The sequence below is a fragment of the Chlorocebus sabaeus genome, chromosome 23, assembly GCF_047675955.1.
Source record: "Chlorocebus sabaeus isolate Y175 chromosome 23, mChlSab1.0.hap1, whole genome shotgun sequence".
Taxonomy (NCBI): Eukaryota; Metazoa; Chordata; class Mammalia; order Primates; family Cercopithecidae; genus Chlorocebus; species Chlorocebus sabaeus.
In genome coordinates, this window is record NC_132926.1 from 62,663,477 (window position 1) to 62,678,254 (window position 14,778).

The 14,778-nt window shown below is 33.7% G+C and overlaps 1 protein-coding gene across 5 annotated transcripts in view; it reads right to left on the reverse strand.

Moving 5' to 3' along the window:
* Window positions 1-14,778, reverse strand: part of DMXL1 (Dmx like 1) — a 181,779-nt gene that overhangs the window by 11,364 nt on the left and 155,637 nt on the right. For all 5 annotated transcript variants that reach the window (XM_038008726.2, XM_038008720.2, XM_008014213.3 and 2 more), the window contains 3 exons: window positions 13,069-13,129; window positions 4,359-4,486; window positions 109-201 (listed from right to left, as the gene is read on the reverse strand). In XM_038008726.2, coding sequence (XP_037864654.2) covers window positions 109-201; window positions 4,359-4,486; window positions 13,069-13,129 — 282 coding nt within the window. The remainder of the gene's footprint in view (window positions 1-108; window positions 202-4,358; window positions 4,487-13,068; window positions 13,130-14,778) is intronic.

Below are 14,778 nucleotides of genomic sequence, written 5' to 3' on the forward strand. Positions count from 1 at the left end.
GACTACATTTTATTTATTAGTTCTATAATTCTTGTCTCAAATACATATTCTTGGCTTATTTAAAATGAAAATTCAAATTTTATTTAAAGGTAGAAATTCTTGGCTTACCAGGTATGGCTTAGGCATGCTTCCAGTAACTGGACAACATTTCCAGTTTGTTTGATACAGACTTAAATATCCATCAGCATCAACTATTCCAAACTTAGAGAAAGAAATATTTAAAAGTATTTAATATAAATATAAAAGCATACATTTATCCTTACCCTCAGTGTGACACTCATATTTTGACTCTTAAACATTTGATTGTATGTCGTTTGATTTTTCACTTCACCTATACATGGATCTATTTCAGAAAACCATTCAGCTACTACTTTAAAAATCCCAGGGTGGACATAAAGACAACAAACATCAGACACCCATTTTATTATACTAGCCTCTAGCACAGTCTATATATTCTCTATAAGTATTACAAAAATAGGATACTGGATTAACAGATTATGCTAAATGACAGAACTTTATCATATATAAGAAAGAAAACTGTTCATTTCCAAAAAGACAAAATAAGGACTTTCAGAAACAATAAGGAAAACATATGAACAAGAGTACAAAGTAAAATAACGTAAGGATTACCAAAGTAAAATAATTCCTCTATGGGCGCTCAGGGCAACTCTGATTGGTAAGATGTCAAAATAATCCAATAAGGGAGGTATGTGATACAGATCTTGAAGGATAAGACAGCAAAAATTTTTTCCTTTGATTATAAAAATAATGCAGCTTATTATTATTATTATTATTATTATTATTTGAGATGGAGTCTCTGTTGCCCAGGCTGGAGTGCAGTGGCGCGATCTCGGCTCACTGCAACCTCCGCTTCCTGGGTTCACGCCATTCTCCTGACTCAGCCTCCCGAGTGACTGGGACTACAGTTGCCCGCCACCACGCCTGGCTAATTTTTTATATTTTTAGTAGAGACAGGGTTTCACTGTGTTAGCCAGGATGGTCTCGATCTGACCTTGTGATCTGCCCGCCTTGGCCTCCCAAAGTGCTGGGATTACAGGGGTGACCACTGCGCCCAGCCATAATGCAGCTTATTATAAAGTATATAAAATAAAACAAATGTCGGCTTTGGACTCCTACCCTCCTCTGCCTCTAGACCTAACATCTATTAACAATTTGATATGTTTCCTTTCAGATTTGTTTCTATGAATATTCAAAAATTCACAATATAGCATTAAAAAAATGGGATAATACCATTACACAATTACATTTTTGATTTATTGTAACTGTCTTTCCCATGTAAATACACATACATTTAGCTCATTCTTGTGCTGTGTGTAGTATTACACTGTATAGTGGTTTTATAATTTAAAACTTTTCCCATATCGTTTTCAATTTTCTCTAATATAAAAAGGGCTGCTTTGAACATTCCTATATAGACATATACCCTTGCATAATTATGTCGGATAGACATCTAGAAATGGGAAAGTTTTGTTAAAGAGCATCACTTAAAATTAATAGACTATGCCAAAATTAAATCCTATGTGGTAATATAAATTGACAGTCATTTTTCTTACACTTTAGTTAACATGGGGGTATTATCAAAATCTAAAATACTTGTTAATTTTATGCAGACAAAAGTAAGTCTCATTTTATTTGCATTTCTTCAATTATTAGTGAGGGTTGAGGGCTATTGGCCAGGCATAGTTTCTTGGTAAACTGTTAATATCTTTTATCTATTTCTCTATTATTTGTCTTATAAAAAATTTGACTGACAGGATGAATATTATGAATATTAAACCTATTGTTTTTATATTTGTTAATATTTTCCCAGGTCTATTCCTTTTTCTAGTTTATCTTATGTTTTCTGGAGTAGATCTAGGTATGTTCTTCAGAAAGGGTATACACATAGAATGTGTTAAGTCTCTGTATACCTAAAAATATGTTTATTTTGCCAGCAAATTTGAATGATAGTTTGGATGGACATCAACTCAGTTCCCATTCCTTGTCCATCGGAATTCTGTGAATACTGTTCTCCTATCTATTTGTAATAGGCCAATGACATTTAGTGGCAGGGTGGGATGTGGGTTGTAAGTAACCATTTCCATTCTCACTCCTTTTTAGAACCTTATAGGATTCTCTCTTTAACTCTAAAAACCAAAAGATATACAAACAGGATGTGTGCAGGTATGTGTTGTTTCTCAATACTTGGTAGGCCCTTCCTCTTATAATATTCTATTCTTTGGTTTGGGGAAATATCTATTATTCCTTTGACTACTGTTTTTCCTCCATTTTTTCTTCTGAAATATTTCCTAAATTATTACCATCATGGGATAATTTCTTAATTTGTGCTTCCCAGCAAGAAACCCGATTTTCAACTATCTCCATTCTGCCGTTCAGCTTTTCTAATAAGTAGTTCCCCCACTGACCACATTTTGGGGAATCATATTTTTAATTTCCAATAACTCTTTTCTATTCTCCTACTGTCCTTGTTTAATGCTAGTCCGTTCTTGTTTTACAAATGTAATATATTCTTGAATCTCTGAGGAATTAGTCCTCATAGGTTATTTATTATTTATTCTGTTTAATACCCCTTTCCAGACACTTAGTAGTTCTGAAATATTCACTGGCTTTTGGCACTGTATTTCTATTCATAATTGAATATCAAATTCATCAGAATTATTGTGATACAGTATGGGTCATCTCTTCCATTTACCTTAAGAGGCTTCCCTACTAGAAGAGATAGCATGCTTAGGGGTTGTGCTATTAGACTTCATCGAGGCTAAGGTGAATGAATAGTAAGTTGGCTGCCTGTCAAAGATACCTGGGCAGGCAAAGACAAGCAGTTTTTTGTGCCTTAAAATGGCCTATGCAGAAGGCTGTAATGAATGTTAAAGCTGAAAAATAAAGTCACATTATAGAAGGTCTTAAATACTTGTTAAAGAATTTGACATGAGGAGCCTTAAAGGGTTCTTGAAAAAAATAATAATGTGATCTCATCTATATTGTAATCATGCAACTATGTTTTTGGTTATATAATATGTTGGCAAGATGCATTAGAGAGATAAGGGTTCAGGTATAGAGATTAGTTAGGAGTAATATAAAACTGACAACCAAAGTGGAAATGCATGACCACAAAAAGCATACTGATACAGAATACAACTGAAAGTACAGTAGAATTGTAAAGGCTTCTGTACTAAGTTCCCTTAATTTCCCATTAAGAAGATAAGAACGTTGCTAACTGGTATTAAGAAACAAGCTCTCAAAATTTTGTTTCACAACTACATAAAACTATATTGACTTTTGTGAAATGAAAATACAGTCATGTGACAAACATGGTAGACAAAAAAGGCTGCAGCATACAATGATAAAAGGAACATGTGAGAATTTTAAGGTTGGGAGGCTGAGGGGAAAGAAAAGGCAAGGTAAACCATCAGTCAGAGTCTGTGAGAGTAATTTTTGGTGAAGCATGGCCCTGAAAACAAAAAGAAGATTGATTTACCCTTTAATCATTTTGTAGAGGCCTAATAAGATATTAGGAGCAAAAAGAGGCAGTTTGGGCTGGCTGTAGGTGCACTGCCTCTGAATTAGCCCTGTTTCACAAGGAGTACTGTTCAATAAAAGATTGCTGTCTAACGTCAAAAGCGGGGACAGTTTGAACAAAGTAGGATTATGAGAAGTGAAGACAGTAAAGGATGCTCTAGAGCAGGGCTGGCAAACTTTTTCTTAGGTGGCCATATAATATTTTATTTTGCCAGCTATAAGATCTTTGTCCTCCTGAACTATGTATGCTGTTGTAGTAGGAAGTAGCCAAAGAAAAATAATGAATGGGGGTAACTGCGGTCTAATAAAACTTTATTTATAAAACAGGTGGCTAGGATGTAGTTTGCTGATGTTCTGTTCTGGAGCAGTACCCCTTCCTCTTAAAAAACTTTAATATTTGTACAATCACAACAATATCAGGTTAAAATGCAGACAGTAATTCAGTACATCTGGAGAAGGAATAATAATATGCATTAATAATAAGCTCTAGATGTTACTTGCTGCTGGATCACATGTTGAGTAGGTTCCAAGGGATAAAGAGAGTAGGAGCATTTAATAATAAAAAGTGTGTAATATAAGGTGAATTGATAATCGTTTGGTCATTAAGAATCACTTAAATGAGTTTTAATGGACACCTACATAACATACTTCCATGAAGAACAAGTGAAGTATTCTTTGAGAAGAATTTAAAAAAATCTATACAGATGAATACTTTACTACTACCCACTGAGCTGTTCTTTTCAGAAACCCAAACTAGTGATATTTATAAACCTCCAACACAATAAATTATTTTTACCATTTACATTTTTATATAATACCTTATTTCCCTGATAGTTAAATCTCATTCTTGTAACTCTTGAATTGCCACCAGATCGAAAACAGGTTATCTCTTGAGAATGGCCCCATTCAAACATTCTTACACTTCCATCTTGAGCGCCTGTCAGATCTGCATTACAAGAGGGCAAAGATTGCATATTTATTTCAAGAATCTTTGGGAAAAGTTATTTCTTAATCCAATGTGAAAATCTTTATGAAAGAAACATCTAGGAAATAAATCAGTCAATTTATATAAATTTACCTTTGTATGAAATTTCAGTTGAATACTCTTCATCATAAAAATAGTTATACATTTTCCTTTGACTAAGAACACATCCTCAAATACAATAGGAGCATTTAGATCATAACTATAAATTTTATTTCCCTTTAAAGTTATCTCAGTGATGTCTTAATAGCCTTTTATTTTTTATAATAAATTATATATTACTCATTATAACAAATTCTTAGGTAGAACCAATCCTTATCATACTATTAATGTTTAAATGTGTATACATTTTTCTTTGAAAAAAATCAGATTAAAGAAGGTTTTAAATGCCATGCTAAAGAAATAAATCAGTTCTAAGCTATCCTGATTGGCCTAATATCTCAAATATGTATTATGTTTATTTTTTAATTTTGTAGTTAATTTTTTTTTTTTTTTTAGAGACAGGGTCTTGCAATGTTGCCCAGGCTGGTCTTTAACTCCTGACCTCAAGTGATCCTTCCACTTCAGCCTCTAAGAGGCTGGGATTTATAGGAACGTGTCACTGCACCTGACTTCTTGTTTCACTGATAAATATGAATAAGCTAATGACCATTAATTCTTCACTTTGCCATTTATTATTTGTGTTATACTAGGATATTTACTTAATCTCTCTGAGACTATTTCCTTCCTGTAAAAAGGGACTAATGATATATAAGTCACTGGACAGTTGTGAGTAGTAAATGAGATCACTCAGAAATATGCCTATCATATACCACTCAATTTATAGAGTATAATTATCAATATTAATGTGGTATGGAGGTAGTAAAAAATTACATTTATATAAAACATCTAGCACTTGCTAGTCACATATCAGTCAAGTTTCCCCTCATTCCTTATCAAATATTTAAAATAAATGAACTTCGATGGGTTTGAAATGTTTTACCATTGGGCAGCGGTAGGAGGGTAGATAGAGTTTTTTGAGACTAGGTATTTGACTGGCTCTACTCCCTTTCCCCCAATGCGCCTGCATAGCTTAATCAGAAAAATAAATTAAGGTAGCTGTACTAAAAAAAGAAAAAAAAAAATCACTGAACTTTTCTATTATTATTTTATGATGTTAAAAAATTAAGAGCTGGGTTTGGTGGCACACACCTATAGTCCTACTCAGGTGACTGAGGCAGAAGAATCACTTGAGCCCAGGAGTTCAAAGCTGTAGTGTTCCTTGATTGTGCTGTAAGTAGCCATAAAACTCCTGCCTGGGCAACATCATGAGACCCAGTCTCTTTAAAAAAATAAAATAAAAAAAAGAAATTAATTGGGAGGCTATTAGGCTAAGACAGCTCCAGGGCCTTGTGTGCCTATATGAGCAAATCAAAACTCAGTTCAATGTAAACAGCAGAATGAAGCTTAAGCTTAACCAATCAAAAACCACCAACTAACTTCTAACTAGACGCTTATCAATTAGAAACCTCCAACTAACTTCTAACTAAGGACTTTCCACTTTAACCAATCAAATATTGTCTTTGTTTTGCTTCCTTGAACACTTTATAAAAGTTTTCCCCTCATGCCACCTCGGTGAAGCCTTGATCGCTTCTGGTCTGGTGTTGCCCAATTCATGAATTTGAGCTGAATGCTCAAATAAACTCATTACATTTTTAATGTGCCTACGTTTTAAGAGTTCTCAGCAGAGGAACAGGAAGGAGACCCCTGATGATGACCTCCAGGAGCAACAAGTAACCAGGGCACAGGTACCTCCCGGTAGGTCCCTTGTGCTTACTGTTTCTCATTGTGCATTTGAAGGTTACCACTTGAGCTGAAACCTGCAACTTTTACCCTTTAAGCATTTTTCATCCAGATCGGCTCTGGAAGTCAGACTGAACCTGACTGGATTGGGTCCAGTAAGAGGCCTCAGGTAGATAAGATTTTAGAAGGACAAAAAATCATGGGTTCTTCTGAATTTAAGGAATTCAAGAACTCCTCCAACTGGAACTCCAGCTAATTTTATGTATAAACATTATGGACCCAGAACCTGTGCTTTCCTAGAGAAATGAGTATATTTACCAAAGACAATTTAGAATTATGGTGGCCACAACAGGGAAGTTTTTAACTTATTCAAAATTGTCCATCTACAGGAAGCACTAAATAAAAGGGAATCTCTAATGCTTCACAAACTGGGAGGCATTTTTTTATTGGTATGCAGAGGCTACTAGAAGACTAAATGAACTGCAAATTGTCTCTCTAGAAGAGTATTCACAAAAGACAAATGAGAAATCTTAAAAGTCTTCCACAAATACTAGTAAAGTTTTAGCAATCTGGGTGGGTAATCTTGTCCCATTTTCAGGAACACAATTTGGATCCAGATATCCTATTTATTTATTTATTTATTTATTTATTATTTATCTATTTTTGAGACAGAGTCTCGTTCTGCTGCCCAGGCTGGAGTGCAATGTTGTGATCTTGGCTCACTACAACCTCCGCCTCCTGGGTTAAAGCGATTCTCCTGCCTCAGCCTCCTGAGTAGACGGGACTATAGGTGCATGCCACCACACCTAGCTAATTTTTTGTATTTTTAGTACAGATGGGGTTTTACCATGTTAGCTACGCTGGTCTCAAACTCCCAACCTTGTGATCTGCCCGCCTTGGCCTCCCAAAGTGCTGGGATTACAGGCGTGAGCCACTGTGCCCGGCCCAAATATCCTTTTTATAAACTACTGAGTTTGATATTTTATATCTGGCAGATCACTAAAATTCAGAATGAAAACTATAGCATCTGCTTCTGCCTGTATGTTTGTGTACGATTATATATATGTTAAATATATGTGATATTTTTCTATTACCAGATGGTATTATCAAAATTTTTAATAATTATATATAATGGGCTTAAAGAAAAATAAGCACTTATATAAATTAAGTATTCCTTAAACTTTTAGAAAGATAGAAACAGACCCAAATGTTTTTCAAGTCCATCTGATGTCAGATCATCTTTGGTAAATGAAAGCTAATTTAAGTTTGTTGGTTTAATTAAAGCAGGCATATCCTTAGAGTTACCAGCACTAAATATAATGTGATATACACCTTTTATTTTACTTATGCTTACTAGTCAAATACACTCATGTTATCTTTGTTACAAAATTTGTTAGCAAAAAATAAATAATAACTAACTTGATGGCTGGCCTTATCTGGTGTTATGTCTACTTCAAAACAGTTTTCCAAATCCCTTTGACAATTTATACCCTAAGTATTTCAGTAAGTTAAATTAAATGATAGATATTAATTGAATATCTAGATAACTTCCAAATTACATAAAATACTAAAACATTAATTGCTAAACATAAGTTTATCTACTTTTGGCTTCTTATTACAGAAGAATAAAGATATTTGGGTCTGTTAGTAAACATGTCCTGTGACACACTGAAAAACTATACTATGAAAAAGAACATGCTTCTGTAAATTATGAAAGAGTATAGATTTGCTAGTCTATAGAATGCTGGTGTGACTGACAGTGCACAACTGCTTATTACCTAGTTTTCACTAGAAACTAACATCACTAACAGTTAAGAATTCTAATCAATATATGTAATGAAAACTACTGAAATAAATAATTTTGTATGTCAGGAAAGTAGGATGTTTTTGGAATGTGAAGCTATGAGGTGTGAAGGATGTTTTTCTTATGGGAAAAAGAATAATTTTTGTACTAAAGCAGACTGTTCCATACTGGGAAAGAGGAAAAGTACAGAACAAAATATGCACGGATACAAGAATGCTATAGAAGGTTTGTGTAAGAGGAATTTGGAAAAATAATGTTATGTATGGCCAAGCTGGCTAATATGTATTTATATATGTTATTAAAAGAATGATGAGTCTTAATATCAGAAGTACATTGGCGCAAAGTTTTACTGGAGTATTGGTTTCCTCTTGACAAGAGATTGTGAAAGGTTTTCCTTTACCTTTTAAGCAAGCTGACTACAAAATCGAGATTTTATCAAGATGATTTTCTGTGCTTCATGTCTTTTTAGGTCTTTGATCACCTAAGACCTAATGTTAATATTATTATTTTTACCTTTTAAGCAATCTGACTACAAAATCGAGATTTTGTCTGTCTTTTTTTATTTTTTTTCCTCTTTATTGTGGAGAACAGGGTCTCCCTATATTGCCCAGGCAGGTCTCAAACTCTTGGACTCAAGCTATCCTCCCACCTCTGCCTCCCTGAGAGCTGGGATTACAGGCATGAGCCACCGCGCCCAGCAGAGATTTTGTTTCATCAAGATAATTTCCTGTGCTTCATGTCTTTTTAGGTCTTTGATTACCTAAGGCTTAATGTTAATATTAACATTATTATTAAATTAGCTATATTTCAATATTAAAATCACTAAGGTTTTTTCCTACAACATTAAAATAGCTAAGGATTTTTCCACAACAATGTAACTTTCTGTATTTGCCTTTGAAGTATTTAAATTATCACTCTGGTTAAATATTTTTCCACAGAAATCTTATTATAATTAAGTGTTTTAAACTGTTTGGTATTTTTGACAAATTTCCCAAAAATACATTATAAATGAAGTACTTTTGACCTCACTCTAACTTTGCGAGTTTCCAAAGGGCCCTTGGAATATCTCAAAAAAATTTGTTCTCTCTCCCTCTAAAAAGAAAAATGTTATAATAATTAGGCTTTGTTAAAACTAATTAGGCTTAATTGATATGTTAAATTGCATGGGAAACATTGTCAAATAAAGGTGATACTTCTTATATTATATTTGTATGGGTATATGATATTAGATAAGTATTCCAGAAATTGTATGAAGTTTCTAAAAATCTGATATGTTCTGGTGTAATGTTATTAGCCGTACTTTCAGTTATTCTGTTAAAATATTGTATGCCACAGAAGCAATCATATTTACTTGTCTATTATGCATTATGATAATGAACTGATCTTTAGCTATGGCCATGTTAAGTCTTTTGTCACTGACAGATGGCTATTGTTTCACCTGATCTTCACTGAAAGTGTCTGCAAGTAACTATAATCCTAAAGTGCTCTGTCTTCAAGGAGATTCATAGAAAAGACTCTGAAAGGTACTGGTTTCTGATAACGTTTAGATCCTATCATTGGACAGTGTAAGAACTTCCAGAACTCTAAGGGAGAAAACTTGTAAATTCATTAAACTGCTACCCAAGATCAAGCTGAACAAGAATTAAGTATGAGAGGCTAATAACTTATTGAAGAAAAATTATGGTTTTTTAAGAATTGTGGTTTTGAAACGTTGCTAGTTCTTTAATATTTTGTTTTCCAGATTTAAGAAAAACTTTTTTATTTTCTCTTATGTTATTCAATAGTTTATGGCAATTTGGCAAAGTATGCCTTCATGAACAAAGATAAAACAATTACTTTTTCTCCCTACCTGATCCCTCCAGAATTTGGAAGCTATTAGTGAGTATTTTTATTTTCATGGCAATATAGTTATTTGCGCAAGTTCAATAAGAATCTGTTCTTTACAGCTTGCCAGGAGTAAAAGCAAGAAGAACCTGTCCTTCTTATAGCAGGACATAATTGGAAACATCAGTCATATTACCAAGGCTTTGACTCATATATCATATTGGAGACTATGCACAATATCAGATATGACCCAGAAAGTTTTAAGGAACCAAAGGCTGACAGAGCAAATAAGGCACCTTGAAAAAAACCCAAAAAACCGGAAAAACTGACCTGGTACTGTACACATATAGAGCCTTACATGGTTGCCTTACAGAAGAGTAAGGACTATCACTTCCTGGCAGACAAGGGAATCCCAGGATTTTCTGAGGACCTCAAGAAAAGAGGAATTCACCCAAATCTATAGGATTGCAGGTGAAATCAAATGGCAAGTCCTTGGCTTGGCTTCCGAGCCTCCAGAGGTTTTTAAAAGTCTTATCTGAGATTCCTTATTAATGTTTCAGCAGAGCAGACTTCACTTTTACTCAGCTAGGCTTACATAGAACCTATCATGTAGTATGATTTCAACAAATACTTATTAAAAAGGGAAAACACATTAAACATTTTAGAAGGGGAAAAAATGATCCAGTGTGACATAAAATATATATTTGGTCTTTGTCTCTGGATCCTGGCATACAGCTACTAAAATCCATGGAACAGCACCTGAATTTACGCTAATGCAGTGACTTAGATGGGGTCCCACAGATAGCCTAAAGCATTGAAAATTTCAGTGCCACTCGCCAACCTCCAGAAAAGGGCGGGAAAAGGAGCTGGAGATTAAGTTCTACAAAAACTCTTGAACAAGGAGATTTTATGAGTTTCTTGGCTGGTGAACACATCCACGTGCCAGGTTTGTAGCGCACCCCAACTCCAAGGGGACAGAAGCTCCTCTGCTTAGGAGTCTTACAGACCTCATTCTATGTACTTTCCATCTGTTTCTTTTATGATTATCTTTTATAATAAACTGATAAATGTAAGTAAAGTGTTTCCCCTGAGTTCTGTGAATCAATGTAACAAATTAATCCAACCCAAGGAGGGGGTGGTGGGCACTCTGATTTATAGCTAGTATGTCAGATGTGTAGGTGACAACTGATAACCTGCGATTGGTGTCTGAAATAAGGAGCAGTTTTGTGGGATTGAGCCCTTAACCTGTAGGATATGATTCTGACTCCAGGCAGACTGTGTCATAATTAAACCAAATTACAAGGCACCCACCCAGTACTTGGAGAGGTGGAGAATGGCTTGGGGTGGACAAAAGCCAACACATCTGGTATCAGAAGTGTACATGACAGTAAAAAGAAACAGTGTGTTTTCTACTCAGAAAACTGTAAATGTACTAGGCTAACTTCTAAAAAGTTGTTTAAGGATTTTTCAAAAGATCTATTCCAAGGAAAGAAAACAGCTATCCCGAGGTATCTGAACTTCAGACTAATATTAAAAAAAAAATCCTGTCTCATAACATTTTCACAACACGAAAAATGTTTGTTATCAAACTAAATTATTATCTGTGGGACTTGTTTGTGACATGAAAAGATATACTGGAAAAAAAATCCAGTAATTAAATTAGCTTTTTATTTTTCAGGTGTCTTATCTGCTAGTTATAGCAGTTCTCTAAACAGAGAAAGTACTTATCTCTCAAGACAGCAACAGCAGTAACTGATGCTGTCTAACACCTCTGACAATAGGTCCATTGAACCTTTGAAGCTTCGAGGGTGGACACTTTAAAGTTTATGGGCTTGAGGTATAGGGTATGTACACCTGCCAGGACACATGGTATGGGATTGAGAGAAAAATGAGGTCCCTTCAGTATCTCAGAAAACTTCCAAACCAGACTGCATAGAATAGGGTAGTTTTAAGCAGTATCAAGTATTTCTTGATGTGGAGTAATATTATTTAAATTTTATATATAAAACACATTTTGACTCCTTAACACTACAGGCTTCATGACTGTTTTTCAGTTCTCACTTTACATTAAACTTGTGGGTAAAAAAAACACACTTCTAGTGATGAATAAATCTGACATAGTGAAAACAGACAAATTTTTTATATTATTTTATACCTCTAGCATAAGTAACAGATGTTATTCTCTTCATTTTACATATATGGTTCTCTTGAGCCTTTTTTTGTACAGAGTATACAACTTTGATAATAGATCATTTGAGCATTTATCATAAATGAAGCAGAAAAGAATACTGATTTTGTTAACTGCATTTTATCAGAATATCTCCCAAGACAAAAGTTTCTAAAGTTTTTAATAGGCTATTAAAATGGGGGGACATGAATACTCATTAATTAACATGCACTATTCTTGTTACTATGTAGGACAACTTGACGAAGGGCATAACTTAAAAAAAAATGTTAAAAATTCGAATACTCACACACCAGTGTGTATTCCAACCCCCCAGAATCAATACCTCCAATAAATTCCCCATTAATTAAGTTCTTGGTTGAAGGAAGAGAAACTTTTGAGATTCCTAGGAAGATTAACTGAAAACAAATATATTCTGCCTCAGAATATAAAAACTTACTAATAATAACTTCCTATGTTTACTATTAATGTGTCTCATAAAAGACAAACTGAAAAAAAGTAATAAAATACAAACTGAGTATAATGAGGTAATAAATAATCAAAGTATGGTTGTGGCTTATGTAATAAAGGTTGGTAGTGGTTCTATTATTAAAATAATTATTCACTATAATTTAACATGATCAAAGAAATCCAGAAATGTTCAAAGATAAAATGTGTTTACTTAGAAATACACAAATTTTGTGTATTGGTAGTCGCAAATTTTGATTGGTAGTCAAAATGCCAAAAAATTTACTTCATTAAATCAGTCTTCTCTTTTAGGGAAACATCTTTTTCTATTTTTACCCAGTTTTGAAATCAAGATTCTATTTACTGGCAAATATTCTCTAGAAAAAAAGTCTAATAAATGCTTTCAATTAAAACAAAAAAGTTCCCATACATTTCTTATAATAAAATTACCCAAAATAGATTTAACAATAAGAAAGGACAATTGCTAATTATTATTCAACTTACAGTAAGGAAGAGTTGGATGAGAAGTCATTCTTCTAACATTATTAATGGCTTTCTTAATCATCTGGTAAAATAGAAAAATTATTTTACAGTCACAATAAAAAGGATTAAACATGTAAATTGTGACAGGAAATTCAAATAACATTCATGTAGTTATTTTTACATGAGTTCATAACGATCATTATAGGTGCTAAAAATACTAAACATGATAACAGAGATTTAATAGTGCAGCTCTTATATTTGTACATATATTTTGGGCATTACTGACTAGGATCTAAAGATAAATTCCTCTCAAGAATTTAGTCTTCCCTCCTTTCTTGTCAATTCTTTTCTGATCCCATTAAATTTATTATTCAGTAATAATCCTGAATAGTATAAGTTTAAAAGACAGGAGCATGTGAAAATAAAAGAAGATAAAATTAAATAAATTTAAAAACTGATAGTTTGGAACTATGTATTTACTCATTTTAAAGTTATGCTTTGAATAATTTAGCCTGTCAAATAAGAGTAAAACAAATAAATAAAATTAAAGGAAAACTTTATAGAACATTTCCTATTTATATAGCATCGTAACTACAAATATATGTTATCTTAAGTTTGTAGCATCAGTCTCAGGTAGATTTTGTTATTGTTATTCTTTTGGATTTTAAATGGTTCAATTAGCCTAAAGTTGTGGAGAAGGTGGGGAGTTGGTAGGGAGGACAGAGACTAGGCCAGAGAAAAGGTGAGGGATAAAAAAACTGAAACACATATATGGATGCTGTTATACTCCAAAATAGCAGAAGCTAGTCATAATGTTTTTTTCTTTTGCTATTAATTTTTATCATTTGATAAACTGAAAGGATTAAGAAAATATTTTATCAATTCTCTAGAAAAAATAAAAACCTGCTGCATATGACTTCTGGTTAGTAAACTTCATATTTAAATCCCATGTTCTTCTTAAAGAAATTCTGGAAGGTTCCTATCTTGCTTTTGTCTTCTTTTTTAATATTCACAGGAGAACCATGAGTAAAAAAATACACAAACACAGGTTTAAAAGAGTTTCTGAAAGCATATGTAGAATATGTAAAATCATTATTTTAGAAGATCCACGTAAAAAAGAACAACCTTATTCTACTGGTGTCTTTCTGTTGAGGGTAAAGTGAGTCAATCCCAACCCTTATGTTAACAAATCACAATTATTCAAAATAAAAAGATGACCTTCTAAGATTTAGGAAGGAAGAAAATTCAATCCTTAGTGTTATGCCTAGGGTAGATTTCTGTATTACAAAGCTTTGGAGTATAAACACATTTTTCTGAACACCTACTATATGTCCAATACCATTCTAGTTAGAAATCATCAATCTGCAAGGCAGGTAGAATCCAAGTTCTCAAACAGCTTAGATTCCAGGGCATATAAAAAAGACAACTTAAGGCAGGGCACAGTGGCTCATGCCTGTAATCCCAGCATTTTGGGAGGCCAAGGCAGGTGCATCACTTGAGGCCAGGAGTTCAAGCTCAGCCTAGCCAACATGGCAAAACCTAATCTCTACTAAAAATACAAAACTTAGCTGGGCATAGTAGTGCATGTCTGTAATCCCAGCTACTAGGGAGGGTGAGGCAGGAGAACTGCTTGAACCTAGGGGGTGGAGGTTGCAATGAGCCAAGATTGTGCCACTGCACCAGAGACTGGGCAAAAGAGCGAGATTCCATCTCAAAAAAAAAAAAAAAAAA